The sequence below is a fragment of the Bicyclus anynana genome, chromosome Z (assembly GCF_947172395.1).
Source record: "Bicyclus anynana chromosome Z, ilBicAnyn1.1, whole genome shotgun sequence".
NCBI classification, from domain to species: Eukaryota; Metazoa; Arthropoda; class Insecta; order Lepidoptera; family Nymphalidae; genus Bicyclus; species Bicyclus anynana.
This window is the reverse complement of record NC_069110.1, coordinates 18,249,170-18,262,781: the sequence shown is the minus strand read 5'-3', so window position 1 is coordinate 18,262,781 and position 13,612 is coordinate 18,249,170. Positions and strand designations below refer to the sequence as shown.

The 13,612-nt window shown below is 40.1% G+C and overlaps 1 protein-coding gene across 1 annotated transcript; it reads right to left on the bottom strand.

Moving 5' to 3' along the window:
* Positions 1 to 2,077: 2,077 nt before the first annotated feature.
* On the bottom strand, positions 2,078 to 3,930 carry LOC112045735 (bombyxin A-3 homolog). The gene is made up of 2 exons (XM_052890849.1): positions 3,826 to 3,930; positions 2,078 to 2,450 (listed from the first exon to the last, which is right to left on the bottom strand). Exons 1-2 carry the CDS (start codon positions 3,863 to 3,865, stop codon positions 2,200 to 2,202), a joined length of 291 nt encoding a protein of 96 aa, XP_052746809.1. The 5' UTR covers positions 3,866 to 3,930; the 3' UTR covers positions 2,078 to 2,199.
* Between the last annotated feature and the right edge of the window lie 9,682 nt (positions 3,931 to 13,612).

The following is a 13,612-nucleotide window of genomic DNA, read 5'->3' as shown; positions in this document are numbered from 1 at the left end:
ATAAAAACAATGAGTTTTTTCTGAAAGGTTATTTATTTATTTTTTCAAAGAAATCAACAAAGTCCTATATAGATAAAAAACAAATTATGGCAATTATGGCACCCAGTGCTCATCGTCATTTTCCCAATGGTGATCTCACACAATGATATAAAAATGCAATTTACACAGTCATATTAACGAATTAATGATTAACGTTAACTTGCGTTAATTCTTTCGAAATATAACGCTTTAACGTTTAACGAAGCTAACTTTTTCTGTAGCGGATTAACGATTAACGAAGTTAACTATTTCATTAACGGTGCCCAGCTATGACTATTACTAAATTTATTTAGCTACGCCCCTGCTTACCTGTTTGTTAGCAGGGGCGTATCTACCACCGTATCTGCCGTATCAATGGCCCCCGGAATACAGGGGCGCCATACGTGTGAAAGCAAACATTTGTAAATAGTAATTTACAATGTTACTTAATCTGGTGGTACTTCCTGGGAAAAAAAACTACAGAAATGACAAACTTAAAAAAGCAATGGGTACCTATATTGTGTTGAAAGAGTGGGGTAGAGTAAATCAAAAACTAAAGAGATTTTTCGGGATTTGCCGCTCGTCTATTGGGCCCCTTAACTAATTTTGATACAGGGCCTCTCTAAGCACGCTACGCCACTGGTGGGCCAGGGCCAGGACTCAAGGGAAGGGTAAAAATTCTCGAGGAGAGCACTTAAAGACTACGGTCCCAGACACTATCACCTTAATCCCTCCAACCCGCATCGGAGCAGCTTGGTGGTTCTAAGCGCCATATCCCATTTAATGACCCGACCTAGGATTTGAACCCAGGACCTCGTCTTCAAGACGAGGCAGTTAAATAGTCAATTTAAAGTGTATTATTTGTTGTATTTTTAAGAACGGCTCAGACGGCGCAGAGTTACTTTAAGTTCGACAATATTTCTATTGTACCAGCATCGTGATAAGTTAGTTACGATGTCTGTACAGAGAATCGTACACTTGCAAACTAACTTGGACTTGACCTGTGGCTTAGTTGACACGCGTCGAGCGGATGATACGACAGGGAGTCGAAGTGTGGAACGAATGGGGATTATGACTAGGTTTGATGAGACATTCGCGTAACTATGCTCAATATTAACAAATTTGTTTTGTTTGCAAAATAAATAAATAAGATTATAAAATTTCAAAATGAACAAAATTCGAAGAGCCGATGGACTTGGTCCCAAGGTGCTAGAATGGCGACCCCGCACCGGAAAACGCAGTATTGGTCGACCCCCCACTAGGTGGACCGAAACAATAGGGTTGCCGAGATCGTTTTGTTTGGATGTCCGTGCAAGAGCCCTATGCCAGCAGTGGACGTCCATCGGCTGATAACGATGATGATGTACAAATTTCTTTTATCGTAATAAGATTAATATATACAAATGTATACGCCTTAAAACATTCATTAGCTAAATACAATCTAAAAAAAACAAAGTCTAACACAAAACGTGTTTTTTCAATCATTTTTCATCAATTCATCTCATAGTTCTTGTGTCTGAAGCAGTCTTCACTCAGTTGGTATTTTAAATTTCAAATCTCAATACCGTGTTAATTATGTCACTGCTTTGATTATATATTATTATTATTATATTATATAATTGTTATAATTATTCTAAATATTACTAATGATTCTTTACCGAGTCTCAAATAAGAATTTTAGATTAAAAAAAATATTTTTAAATATCCAAATATACGAGTTAAGGAGATTTTAACCCTGCCCTCGTTAGGGTTAGAATGACTGTGGTGAGACAGTATTAAAATCTATTCTAATATTATAAAGCTGAAGAGTTTGTTTGATGAACGCGCTAATCTCAGAAACTACTGGTCCGATTTGAAAAATTCTTTCAGTGTTAGATAGCCCATTTATCGAGGAAGGCTATAGGCTATATATTATGCCCGTATTCCTACAGGAACAGAAACCACACGGATGAAACCAGCTAGTATTTTAATATGGGAAGAAAAGATATCCAAGAAACCTAGCTGGCTTTCAAATAAAAGACGTAGTGTGATGCAAAGGATTATATTTGATTATAATAATTTGAGTAACATATTTTCAGGTCCGTTAAAGATTTGCCGGTTCGTCACCCCTCCCCCTCCCTCAGTGAGTGAGGTTACCCCCCCTCACAGTCTGTGAGTGAGGATCCCCCCCCAAGGAATCGTTTAGTGGCAGTAGGTCATGAGCTCATCCACGGTGCATGGCTTGTCGCAGCATTCCTCCACCACCAGTCGCTTGCGTCGGAAGCCGCCGCCGAGAGCGTGTTGCTCGTCGATCCATGGCCACTGCAACTCGACTGCTGGCTCGCGTTTCACCTCGGATCTCTTGATGAGGTGCCCGTCGCAGACCAGGTCCAGAGCCATGGCCAAGCGGCGACCGCAGTAGATGGATTGGGATGTCACCACCGATGCGAGACCTGTGAACAATAGAAAATGCATCAAAATCAATCATCGCTATCAGCCTTTTTTTAATGACCAGTATCTCTTCTTCCTTGCCTCCCCCTTTATAGGAGAAGAGGCAAGGAAGAGGAGGAAGAGAAGAGGATGCATTAACAAAAGCAGTTTTAATCATGCTTTTGGATTTTCAGAGACTTCTTTCCTATGCTCCTTTTATAAACGGCTTTAATTAATACACCACTGGCTTGGTACCGCCTTCAAAGTGACCATACAAAGTTATTTTTCGCTTTTTAGTTTCCTTATCAACTCGTGTTCGGCTCACAGCTGAACTCGAGTCTCCTCTAAGAATGAGAGAGGTCAGGCCTTAGTCCACCACGCTGGACAAATGTGGATTGGCAGACTTCACACGCGCAGAGAATGAAGACAATTCTCTGGTATGCAGGTTTCCTCACGATGTGAAAATTCTCTGGTATGGTTTGAGACACGTGATATTTAATTTCTTAAAATGCTCACAACTAAAAAGTTGAAGGTGCATGCCCCGGACCGGATTCGAACTCGCACCCTCCGGAATCGGAGACAGAGGTCATACTGGGCTATCACTGCTTTTTAGTTTACGTGGAAACATTTTAGTGAATTGGTTTTTTAGTCCGCGCTCGTTCGGTAAATGAAACTGACACTTTTTTCTACGGTGATGTTTTATTGACTTGCGTTTTTGTAAATAGATTTTCGTGAGTTTAATATTTTGTAGTATTTAAAAAAATAATCATTAGTTTTAAGTCTTCGATGCGCGCCACGACATAGTCTCGTGATGAAAAAAAGGTATAGTAAACCAAGAGCGGCCAAGGGAAGCGGAACTACTGGTCTAGTCAATAAAACGACAATTTGTCTTCACGAGAAAAAAAGTGACAACGTACAAAGAAGAGGTCCTGAGTTCTATCTCCGGCTGGGCTGATTGAAATTTTCTTAATTGGTCTAGGTCTGGCTGGTGGGAGGATGGAAGCGAGCTAACTTGTTAGAGGAGGATGAAAATCCACACTCCTTTCGGTTTCTACACGACATCTTACCGGAACGCTAAATCGCTTGGCGGTACGCCTTTGTCGGTAGGGTGGTAACTAGCCACGGCCGAAGCCTCCCATCAGCTAGACCTGGACCAATTAAGAAAACTTCAATCGGTCCAGCCGGGGTTCGAACCCAGGACCTCCGTCATTAAATCCACCGCGCATACCACTGCGAAACGCCGTCACAAAAAGACTGCATCATCACATAATATCAGGTGAGATTGTAGTCAAGCTAACTTGTAAAGAATAAAAAAAAGAACACAAAAAAAAAGAAAAATGGTTGGACAAAAAAGGAAATTTACATGATATTCAATAAAACATTGTAAATATGACTTACCCATGCAGGCCAGGAGCAGGAGTACGGTGTGGGTCTTCATAGCTGAGCCGTTGGAGCGTTGTCGATTGAAGGTGGAGCGACTGTGTGCTGAAACCACGAATTTCAGCGCCTTTTATACCCGACTCATTAATATTCATATATCGGGTGCGTTTGAGTGGATTAATGGGCACTGGATCGGCGATAATTGTGATGGCAGTAGGTGTTCGGATGAGCATATTTACATAATTGTTTTGAGGTGGTTGTGGGCGGATAAATTCATAAGGACACGTAAGTGAAGACTGAAAATTTTCCATACACGTTATTCCAACAAAACCCTGTCCTATGATCAAAGTAAGTATTTTTCTGATTGTGTAAGTGATTATGACTCCTTGCCTCTATTAGCAACACCTTAGTGGTCATATCCACTTCCGCTTGTAACTGAAAATCCCACAAACGAGGTACACAATATTCCAATAAAATCTTCCGATTCCGGAGGGTGGTGGGTTCGAATCCGGTCCGGGGCATGCACCTGTTCAGTTGTGTGCATTTTAAGAAAATTAAATATGACGTTGCTCAAACGGTGAAGGAAAACATCGTAAGGGAACCTGCATACTAGAGCATTTTCTTAGTTCTCTGCGTGTTTGAAGTCTGCCAATCCGCATTGGGCCAGCGTGGTGGACTATTGGCTTAACCCCTCTCATTCTGAGAGGAGACTTGAGCTCAGCAGTGAGCCGAATATGGGTTGATGGGTTGATAACGACGATGAACAAAATCAGTTTTATTTCTGTTTGTGCTGTAGACTCCTTGCGTCTATTAGCAAAACTTTGGTGTTCATACACGCTTCCGCTTGTAACTGGAGCGCAGGGTACGCAAGGAAATGTGCAACAGACCTGAACAAAAGTATCTAAGAATCTTAAGAAAGTTGAGCGCATCTAGTATGCACACTAAAAACTTCATTCATGTTTCTATAAACACCGATCTTATACAAATATCTCTATAAATATATTTCTAATAATAAATCAGCCGATCGGTGTAGGGAATATTGAACATGCCTATTGCATGTCTGTATGCTTTGGTTCAAATCATGAGGTCCTGGGATGGTTCGGGCTATGCATTATTAGATCGAACTACGTATTTGTAGTGAAAATAATGCGTTTTAGTTCGAGTTGTAACATAATTAAATACCGACCGAATTGAGAAACTCCTCCTTTTAGAAGTCGTTTAAAAAGAACAACAGGCACTAAAGTATGTAAATTATTACACAGGACGTCAGAGGCCAACGTAGCGCCCGGGTCCTATCATCACCCTAGCGCCCTTGCTAGCAGGTGTGGGAATCGAGCCCAATGTGCACGTAGAAGGCAGAGTAACTGTCCAGTTAGTATCCCCTGCACCAGTTTCATCATCATCATCATTATCAGCCGATGGAAGTCCACTGCTGGACATAGGCCTCTTGCATGGATTTCCAAACAAAACGGTCTGGAGCCGCCAGCATCCCAGCATCCAGCGGCTCCTTGCAATCCGCTTGTTGTCTTCGGTCCACCTAGTGGGGGTCGACCAACACTGCGCTTTCCGCGGGGTCGCCAATTCAGCACCTTGGGACCCCAACGTACATTGGCTCTTCGAACTATGTAGCCAGCCCATTGCCACTTCAGCTTCGCGACTCGCTGAACTATGTCAGTGACTTTAGTTCTTCTGCGGATCTTCTCATTTCTGATTCGATCACGCAGAGATACTCCAAGCATAGCTCGCTTCATCGCCCGCTGAGTGACTTTGAGCTTTCTAATAAGGCCCATAGTTAGCGACCTGCGCCACTTATCATCAAATAATATTGAGAAGCCTGGGATGTTAAAATTGCATTGCATTATGAAGCATCATGTGGACAGATAATATTTGGTAGACTAATGATAGGAAGAATAAATGTCTATATTTATACTTTTTAACCCCCGACGCAAAAAGAGGTATGTTATAAGTTTGACGTGTCTGTCTGACTGACTGTCTGTCTGTCTGTGGATAACTCCCTAACCGAAGAAGCGATTTCAATTATTTTTTTTTATATGAAAGGTGACTTATGTGCGAGTGTTCTTAAATATGTTTCATGAAAATCGGTTGAGCCGTTTAAAAGTTCTGGGGGTTTAAAGTGGGGTAGAATAACTGAATATCGGCAAATATACTCACTCGAGTGGGGTCTCAAATGAAATCGCACTTGACTGTCAGGGGAATTTCTAAATTTTCATTTTTATTTTATTATCATTTTAGAGATGAAGAAAAAAGCTACAGACTCTAAAGACAATTTTCATTACTATGGCTTACAGAAATTGTCAGAAAATATGAGCGATTATTCAAGAAAAAGACTTCAAAATAAAAAAAAATAACACAGCTCGTGGCTCCAGAACAGAAATACAAGGTTTTTATTTTGTAAACTTCGAGCTCTCCCATTTTCTTACATTACGCTCAAATCATTGGATTTTGGAAATACGCAACTTTTAGCTATCACATAACCCACCTTTTTTATTTATTTATTTAAACAACTTTAATGCAACAAACATATATAAATGAATAAACATAAAAAATCTTAGAACTAAGGATTAAAATGCAGTGCAAGAGGCGACCTCATCACTAATAGTGATCTCTTCCCTAACTGGAAGGAGCAGACGGCCGCGTGGCGCAGTGGGTAGTGACCCTGCTTTCTGCATCCACGGTCGTAGGTTCGATTCCCACAACTGGAAAATATTTGTGTGATGAGCATGAGTGTTTTCCAGTGTCTGTATGTATTTATACATTATATAAGTATTTATATGTAGTATATAATTGTATATTAATATTATAATATCAACTATCTTAGCACCCATAACACAAGCTACTCTGTATGCTTACTTTGGGGCTAGATAGTGATGTGTATTGTTTAAGTATATTTATTTATTAAAAAAAAAAACAGTGAGAGGTAGTCGCAATAACATAAATTTTATATTTTTAACAAGTTAGCCCTTGACTACAATCTCACCTTATGGTAAATGATGATGCAATCTAAGGCATCTTAAATTAACGCGGACTCCCTTTCAGTTGCTACACGACATCGTACCGGAAAGCAAAATCGCTTGGCAGTACGTCTTTGACGATATGGTGGTAACTAGCCACGACCGAAGCCGCCCACCAGCCAGACCTGGACCAATTAAGAAAACCTCAATCGGCCCAGCCGGAGATCGAAGCCAGGAACTCCGTCTTGTAAATCCACCGCGCATACCACTGCGCCGCGGAGGCCGTCATAAACCTTATCCTTAGCTGACGTGTTGGTTGAGAATTTCTGGAGTTATTTTGTTTTTGATTCCCCTAAACGTGCCTATAATATTAAGGGCACATTTAACACTTGTTAGAGGTACTCAACAATTACGTAAAAGGTATGGTTACTCAAGGCTTTAAGTTCAAGCGTTTGAGTATTTGCAAAAATCCTCTCTTTGGCTTTCCTACTAATACGAGGAGTGCCGACTGTCTTAATGATTCAATTCATAAAATTAAAGCTGTTAATATTTCACCTCAGATTAAAATTATTAAACAGTTATTCTGAGGTTACGATATTAACGTGCTTAAATAAGCATCGCCTTACATTATTGATTGTAACTTTTTATATAATTTTATACAAAATTACCGACTTGTAACAAGGAAAGAAATTACGTAAAGTAAGAAATCTTTGATAAAATAATAATTATTAAAAAAAAAACCTAAAAGTACACAAATTATGGCTTTCATCTTTGATAGATAGATTACCTATTTTCAATTTAATGGCACTATGACTTAGTAAAGCTTACCGCCACCTTTTGCAAATTAGTAGTACTATTTTTACCCCTAACAGCGCCACCTTACAGATAACTAGGACATTATGTCGCCAAGTTGTTGTAAATGCGCCCTCTTTCGGAATTCATGTAGTACACCATTTACAACATAGATGGCGTTGTCTACCTTATTAATTATTGCGAGTGACTTATTGCGAGGAGCCCTAAGTTTTAAGGTCCATAATTATATTGATTTCAGAGGTGAATAAACTAGAAATCCAGGTCATGTAGTGACGTCAATAGCACCCGTGCATCCCCCTCAGTGTGGGGGCATGCAACAGATCAAAGGGCACAGTTTCCCGGATACATTCTATAAATAATTCGTTACATGATAGGTACTCATACATTTCACCGGGAAAGTTATTTAATTAAAACCTTTTGACCTTTTGTTCAGATTCGAAAATAGGAAGCCTGTCAAGATCGTTTCACCCTCGTATAACGGAAACTCTTGTGAAATAATATCCTATTTATACAAGACCGTGTAGCAATCTACCTACTTGTAGATTTAACATTGGCGTGGAAAATTACGTAGGATTTCAGAAAAATCATTACATTTTTTTAATTGATAAAGTAGGTACTTCTGGCATTACGGTTGGGTCTCTTCGGGCCGTGGGCTCGTAGTATTTTGTCAGCCAGTTTTTGTATTTACGGATAGGTAAGACATTAGGGTGGGTCCCATTTTTATGAGCAAAATAAGTTTTGTTTGATTTCTGATAGCAATAAAAATATGGCCCATGATTATCTAAACTATAAAAAGTAAATCGGATAATTATTATCTTCTGCCTCCGGATTGATCCTGAAATATTTTAATGACCTGAAAAATTAGTTAATGACCTGATATTCTGTATAACCTGCCGCAGCGTATGGATGTGGTCTGTAGTACTAAAACCTTTTCGGAATCCGGCTTGTTCGGGAGGCTGGAAGTCGTCGAACTTACGAGCGAGACGATTCGTAATGACTCTCGAGAACAATTTGTAAACATGGCTCAACAGGTAGTTGGGTCTATAATTCTTCAGCAAGGTGTTATCACCTTTTTTGAAGAACAGAACCACCACGCTCTTGTGCCACGCCTAGGGTTTCACGCCCTCGTGAATGACGGAATTGAAAAATCGCCGAAGGACTTTAATTTTTAATGTCGCATTTGAGACTTAGAGATCTGTCTATTAATTATTCGGTATTTCGACGCATCTGCTGATGACTGTAATCTCATTTCTTGCCTCTCTTCCATGAGCTTAAGTGTTTGGTCTGAGAACTTTTTGGTTCTTTTCGTACGGTGGTCTTATAAAACTTAGATCCAACCGTATGGACAGTTTCCAGAAACCTGTTGCTGAGATCGTCTATAGTATCGCAATTTTCAGCAGAGTTTCTCAACAGGTGGGCCTGAAAATGAACATGGCGAAAACGAACCCTCCCCTCCCCAGTTATATTTGAGAACGCTGCACTGGAAATTGTAAACGAATACATATACCTAGGACATATAAATTGTCCAGTTAGGTACCGCCGACTCCAACTCGGCTGGGGAATCTCCCGCATTCGGGAAACTCCTCGACGCGTCATCCTTCGAAATTCCTCAGTGTCTAAAGACAAAAGTCTTTGAACAGTGCGTGTTGCCAATGATGACCTTTGGTTCCGAGACTTGGTCGCTAATTATGGGCCTCTTAAGAAGGCTCACAATCACACAGCGGGCGATGGAACGAGCTACGAGTATGTTAAGAGTATCTCTGCGTGATCGAGTCAGAAATGAGGAGATCAGCAGAAGAACCAAACTCACTGACATAGCTCAGCGAGGCGCGAAGCTGAAGTGGCAATGGGCGGGGCACATAGTTTGAAGAACCGATGAACGTTGGGGTCCCAAGGTGCTGGAATGGTAGCCTAGCGCCACTAGAAAGCGCAGTATTGGTCACCCCTCACCAGGTGGACTAATGACATCAAGCGAGTGGCAGGGATTCGCTGGATGCAGGCGGCGCAGATTCGTGATGCTTGGAAGTCCCTACAAAAGGCCTATGTCCTGCAGTGGACGTCCATCGGCTGTTATGATGATAATGATGATGATGACCTATTCGTTGTAAACATAGATGTTAATTATGAAAGTTTATTACGTTTCATCAAAAAATTTAAATTATAGCCAAAAATTCGTTTATTGTAGTGTAGTTAAAAGGTACGTGGATTTACACGAAAACTTTTCATATCCTGTCGAATTTCTGCATGAGTTTACGAGGCTCAATAACCGCTTTAATAAAAGCTACTGTTGTGATGTACTGTGTTGATTTTGTACTTCCTGAAACTCCAGTTACCCGCATTTTAAACTACTTTTTCTATAACTGTGCTGCTGCTTGGGTGTGGTTAGTTAAAAATTTATCCCTAAAAATATATTTTCCTCAAGGTATGTAAGACTCTAAAATTGAAATGGCAGTGGGCTGGGCATATATCGAAAATTAAAGACAGTAGATGGACCATAAAAGTCACAAACTGGAAAGGTCCACCTGGAAAGAGAAGCGTCGGCAGACCAACTAAAAGGTGGGCTGATGACGTCATTATCAAAACAGGGCGAGAATGGATGTCTCTCGCAAAAGATAGAGATTACTGGAAGAAGAAAGAGGAGGCCTTCACCCAAACGGGATCCACATCACAAGAAGATAACTAACCATACTAACATTAGAATTAATATATAGATATAATTATAATTTAAACTAACACACCTAACAAACGTGTGAAATGTAAATGGATGTGGAAATAAAAGGCTTTATTATTATTATAAAATGAAATTTAAAATGAAGGTAGACATTTTGATGGCCTCCGTGGCGCAGTGGTATGCGCGGTGGATTTACAAAACGGAGGTTCTGGGTTCGATCCCCCGCTGGGCAGGTTGATATTTTTTTAAATAGTCCAGGTCTGACTGGTGGGTGGCTTCGGCCGTGGCAAGCAATTTAGCGTTCCGGTACGATGTCGTGCAGAAACTGAAAAGGGGCGTGCATTTTCATCCACCTTCTAACAAGTTAACCCGCTTCCATCTTTAATATATATATTCCATCTTATACTGCATCATCACTTACCATCAGGTGAGATTGTAGTCAAGGGCTAACTTGTAAATAATAAAAAAGAGGATTGCTTGGAAATAAAATCACAATTTCCAAGTCCGTATTAAATACAATTGAAAATAAGAACAATGAAATAAATATCAATATATTATTACACCATAACAATACAATAAATAACACAGTCAGAGCGGTAGTGCAAATTCAATTCCATAACTATAAATAACTAAGTGACACCGCGCGGTTTCACCCGCGTAGGTAGTTCTAATTCCCGTGGGAATATGGGGATAATATATAGCCTGATAATATAAAGTTGGAACTCAAAATCGCTTGACGGTTCGTCTTTGTCGGTAGGGTGGTAACTAGCCACAGCCAAAACCTCCCACCAGCCAGACCTGGACCAATTAAGAAAACCTCAATCGGCTCAGCCGGGGATCGAACCCAGGACCTCTGTCAAGTAAATCCACCGCGCATACCACTGCGCCATGAAGGCCGTCAATATCAAAAAAGTTATAATATTTTCACCAGCTTTTTCAGCTCTTATTATTTCATGTGCCCATTTTTATTTCGGTCTACCTCTTCCTTTTGTTTGATGGTCCTCGCCATGATTATAGCCATCTACCCTCATCTCTTTGTCCATTTTCCCCTGAGCTATTTGTGTAATTTTCCTTAGTTTCGTAAATTGAGACACAAATAGCCAAGTACAAAATTTCGTTAAGTAGAATTACGTAAAATAATACAGAAAGAATATTTGCTTATAATTTTGCTTTTTTCTATTTTAGGAGTACATTTTCCTTTATTCTTTAATGAAATAACATTTTCTAAAGCAACTGTGGGCGGTCACGGGGGGGGGGGGGGGCATGGGTGAAATCTGATACGCTTTTAGACTTTGTTTCATATACCTAAGTAACTAGCGATCACCCTGACGTCACTCAGGTGTCGCTATATACGAGTAGAAGCTAACTAAATACAACAATAGGTGGACTATTAGCCCCTTATTAGCTAACCCCTCTGGTTCTTAGAGAAGACTCGTCCTCCATAGTTAGCCGAATTGTTTATTATTATTATCAACCCATATTCAGCTCACTGCTGAGCTCGAGTCTCCTCTTAGAATAAGAAGGATTAGAGCAATAGTCAGTCTACCAAGCTGGCCCAATGCAGGTTTCCTCACGATGTTTTTCCTTTTGAGACACGTGATATTTAATTTCTTAACATGTACACAACTGAAATGTTGGAGGTGCATTTCCCGGACCGGATTCGAGCCCACACCCTTCGGAATCGGAGGCGGAGGTCATATCCACTGGGCTATTGACGGCCGCGTGGCGCAGTGGGTAGTGACCCTGCTTTCTGCATTCACGGCCGTGGGTTCGATTCCCACAACTGGAAAATATTTGTGTGATGAGCATGAGTGTTTTCCAGTGTCTGTGTGTATTTATACATTATATAAGTATTTATATGTACTATATAATTGTATATTAATATTATATTATCATCTGTCTTAGCACCCATAACACAAGCTACTCTGTATGCTTACTTTGGGGCTAGATAGTGATGTGTATTGTTTAAGTATATTTATTTATTTATTTATCACAGTGGTTAATTATGATGATAATGTAATGTAACACCTTGAACAGGTGGACACAATACGATCTACACGGACGCGTAACGTTGTGAAACTGGAACACTCTAAATTTAAACGAAGCTAGGATGCTTTTTAATACAAATAGCGGACATACGAGTATTTGAGTCACCTGATGTATAATGATTACTCATAAAAAAGCTCAGAGTCACAGTGGGCGATGGAACGAGCTATGTTAAGAGTATCTCTGCGTGATCGAATCAGAAATGAGAAGATCCGCAGAAGGCAAAGTCACCGAGTCAACGAGTTGCGAAGCTGAATGGGCGGGGCACATAGTTCGAAGAGCCGATGGACGTTGGGGTCCCAAAGTGCTGGAATGGCGACCCCGCACTTGTAAGCGCAGCGTTGGCCGACCCCCCACCAGGTGGACTGACGACATCAAGCGGGTCGCGGGGATTCGCTGGATGCAGGTGGCTCAGTATCGTGATGTTTGGAAGTCCCTACAAAAGGCCTATGTCCTGCAGTGGACATCCATCGGCTGATATGATGATGATGATGATGTATAATGATTACCCGTGCTGCACCGCCGCTGCAGGCTATTCATGTAAGCCTTAAAAGTTAAAGAGCCGGATTGAAATCCAAAAGGTTTCATCATCATTATTCAAGTTCAAAGTTTGATATTATTCTAATATTAGATGAAAACCCGGCTTCGCTCGGATGAAATGTGACTCCATAGTACACATAATATAGGTATACTTCTGTAGTTATTAGTTCTCAAGGAATATTAAAGACAAAGTATGGCACAGATTTTTAAAGCACGTTTGTTGTGTTTAATAAATATAGTAAATTAAAACTGCAAAGTTTTAACATAAATAATTTTAAAATTAAATCAACTTTGAAAATAAATTACCTTCAAGGATTATTCTCTGTCAACCTCTCTGTTTTATGTATTTAGTATTTTTAAGTACGTACTCAAAAGTGTTACTTTTGAAGATAAAAGAAATATAATTTTGAAAATGTATCAAAAATAATATTAAGAAGTCAAGTAAAACAATTACAATTTATCAATGGTTTGGTCGACCAACCACTGATCAAGTTTTCGAATATTCTGTGTAACGAATCTAAGCAATGTGTAATCTGTGTAAAAAATACTCGCGTGTGTATTGCGACTCAAATTTATAGTGTAAGGACACAATATATTTATTGGTGTTAAATAATTTACATGTGTGAAAAAAAAAAAAAAAAAAAAAAAAAAAAATCTTCCTCGCCTTCGCCTTCCGCCTGATGACTAAGCCGCGGGAACATTTCACAAACTACCGCAACTCAGCCAGCGGCACTCGTAATCAAGCTCTCCTGTTGTGTTATTC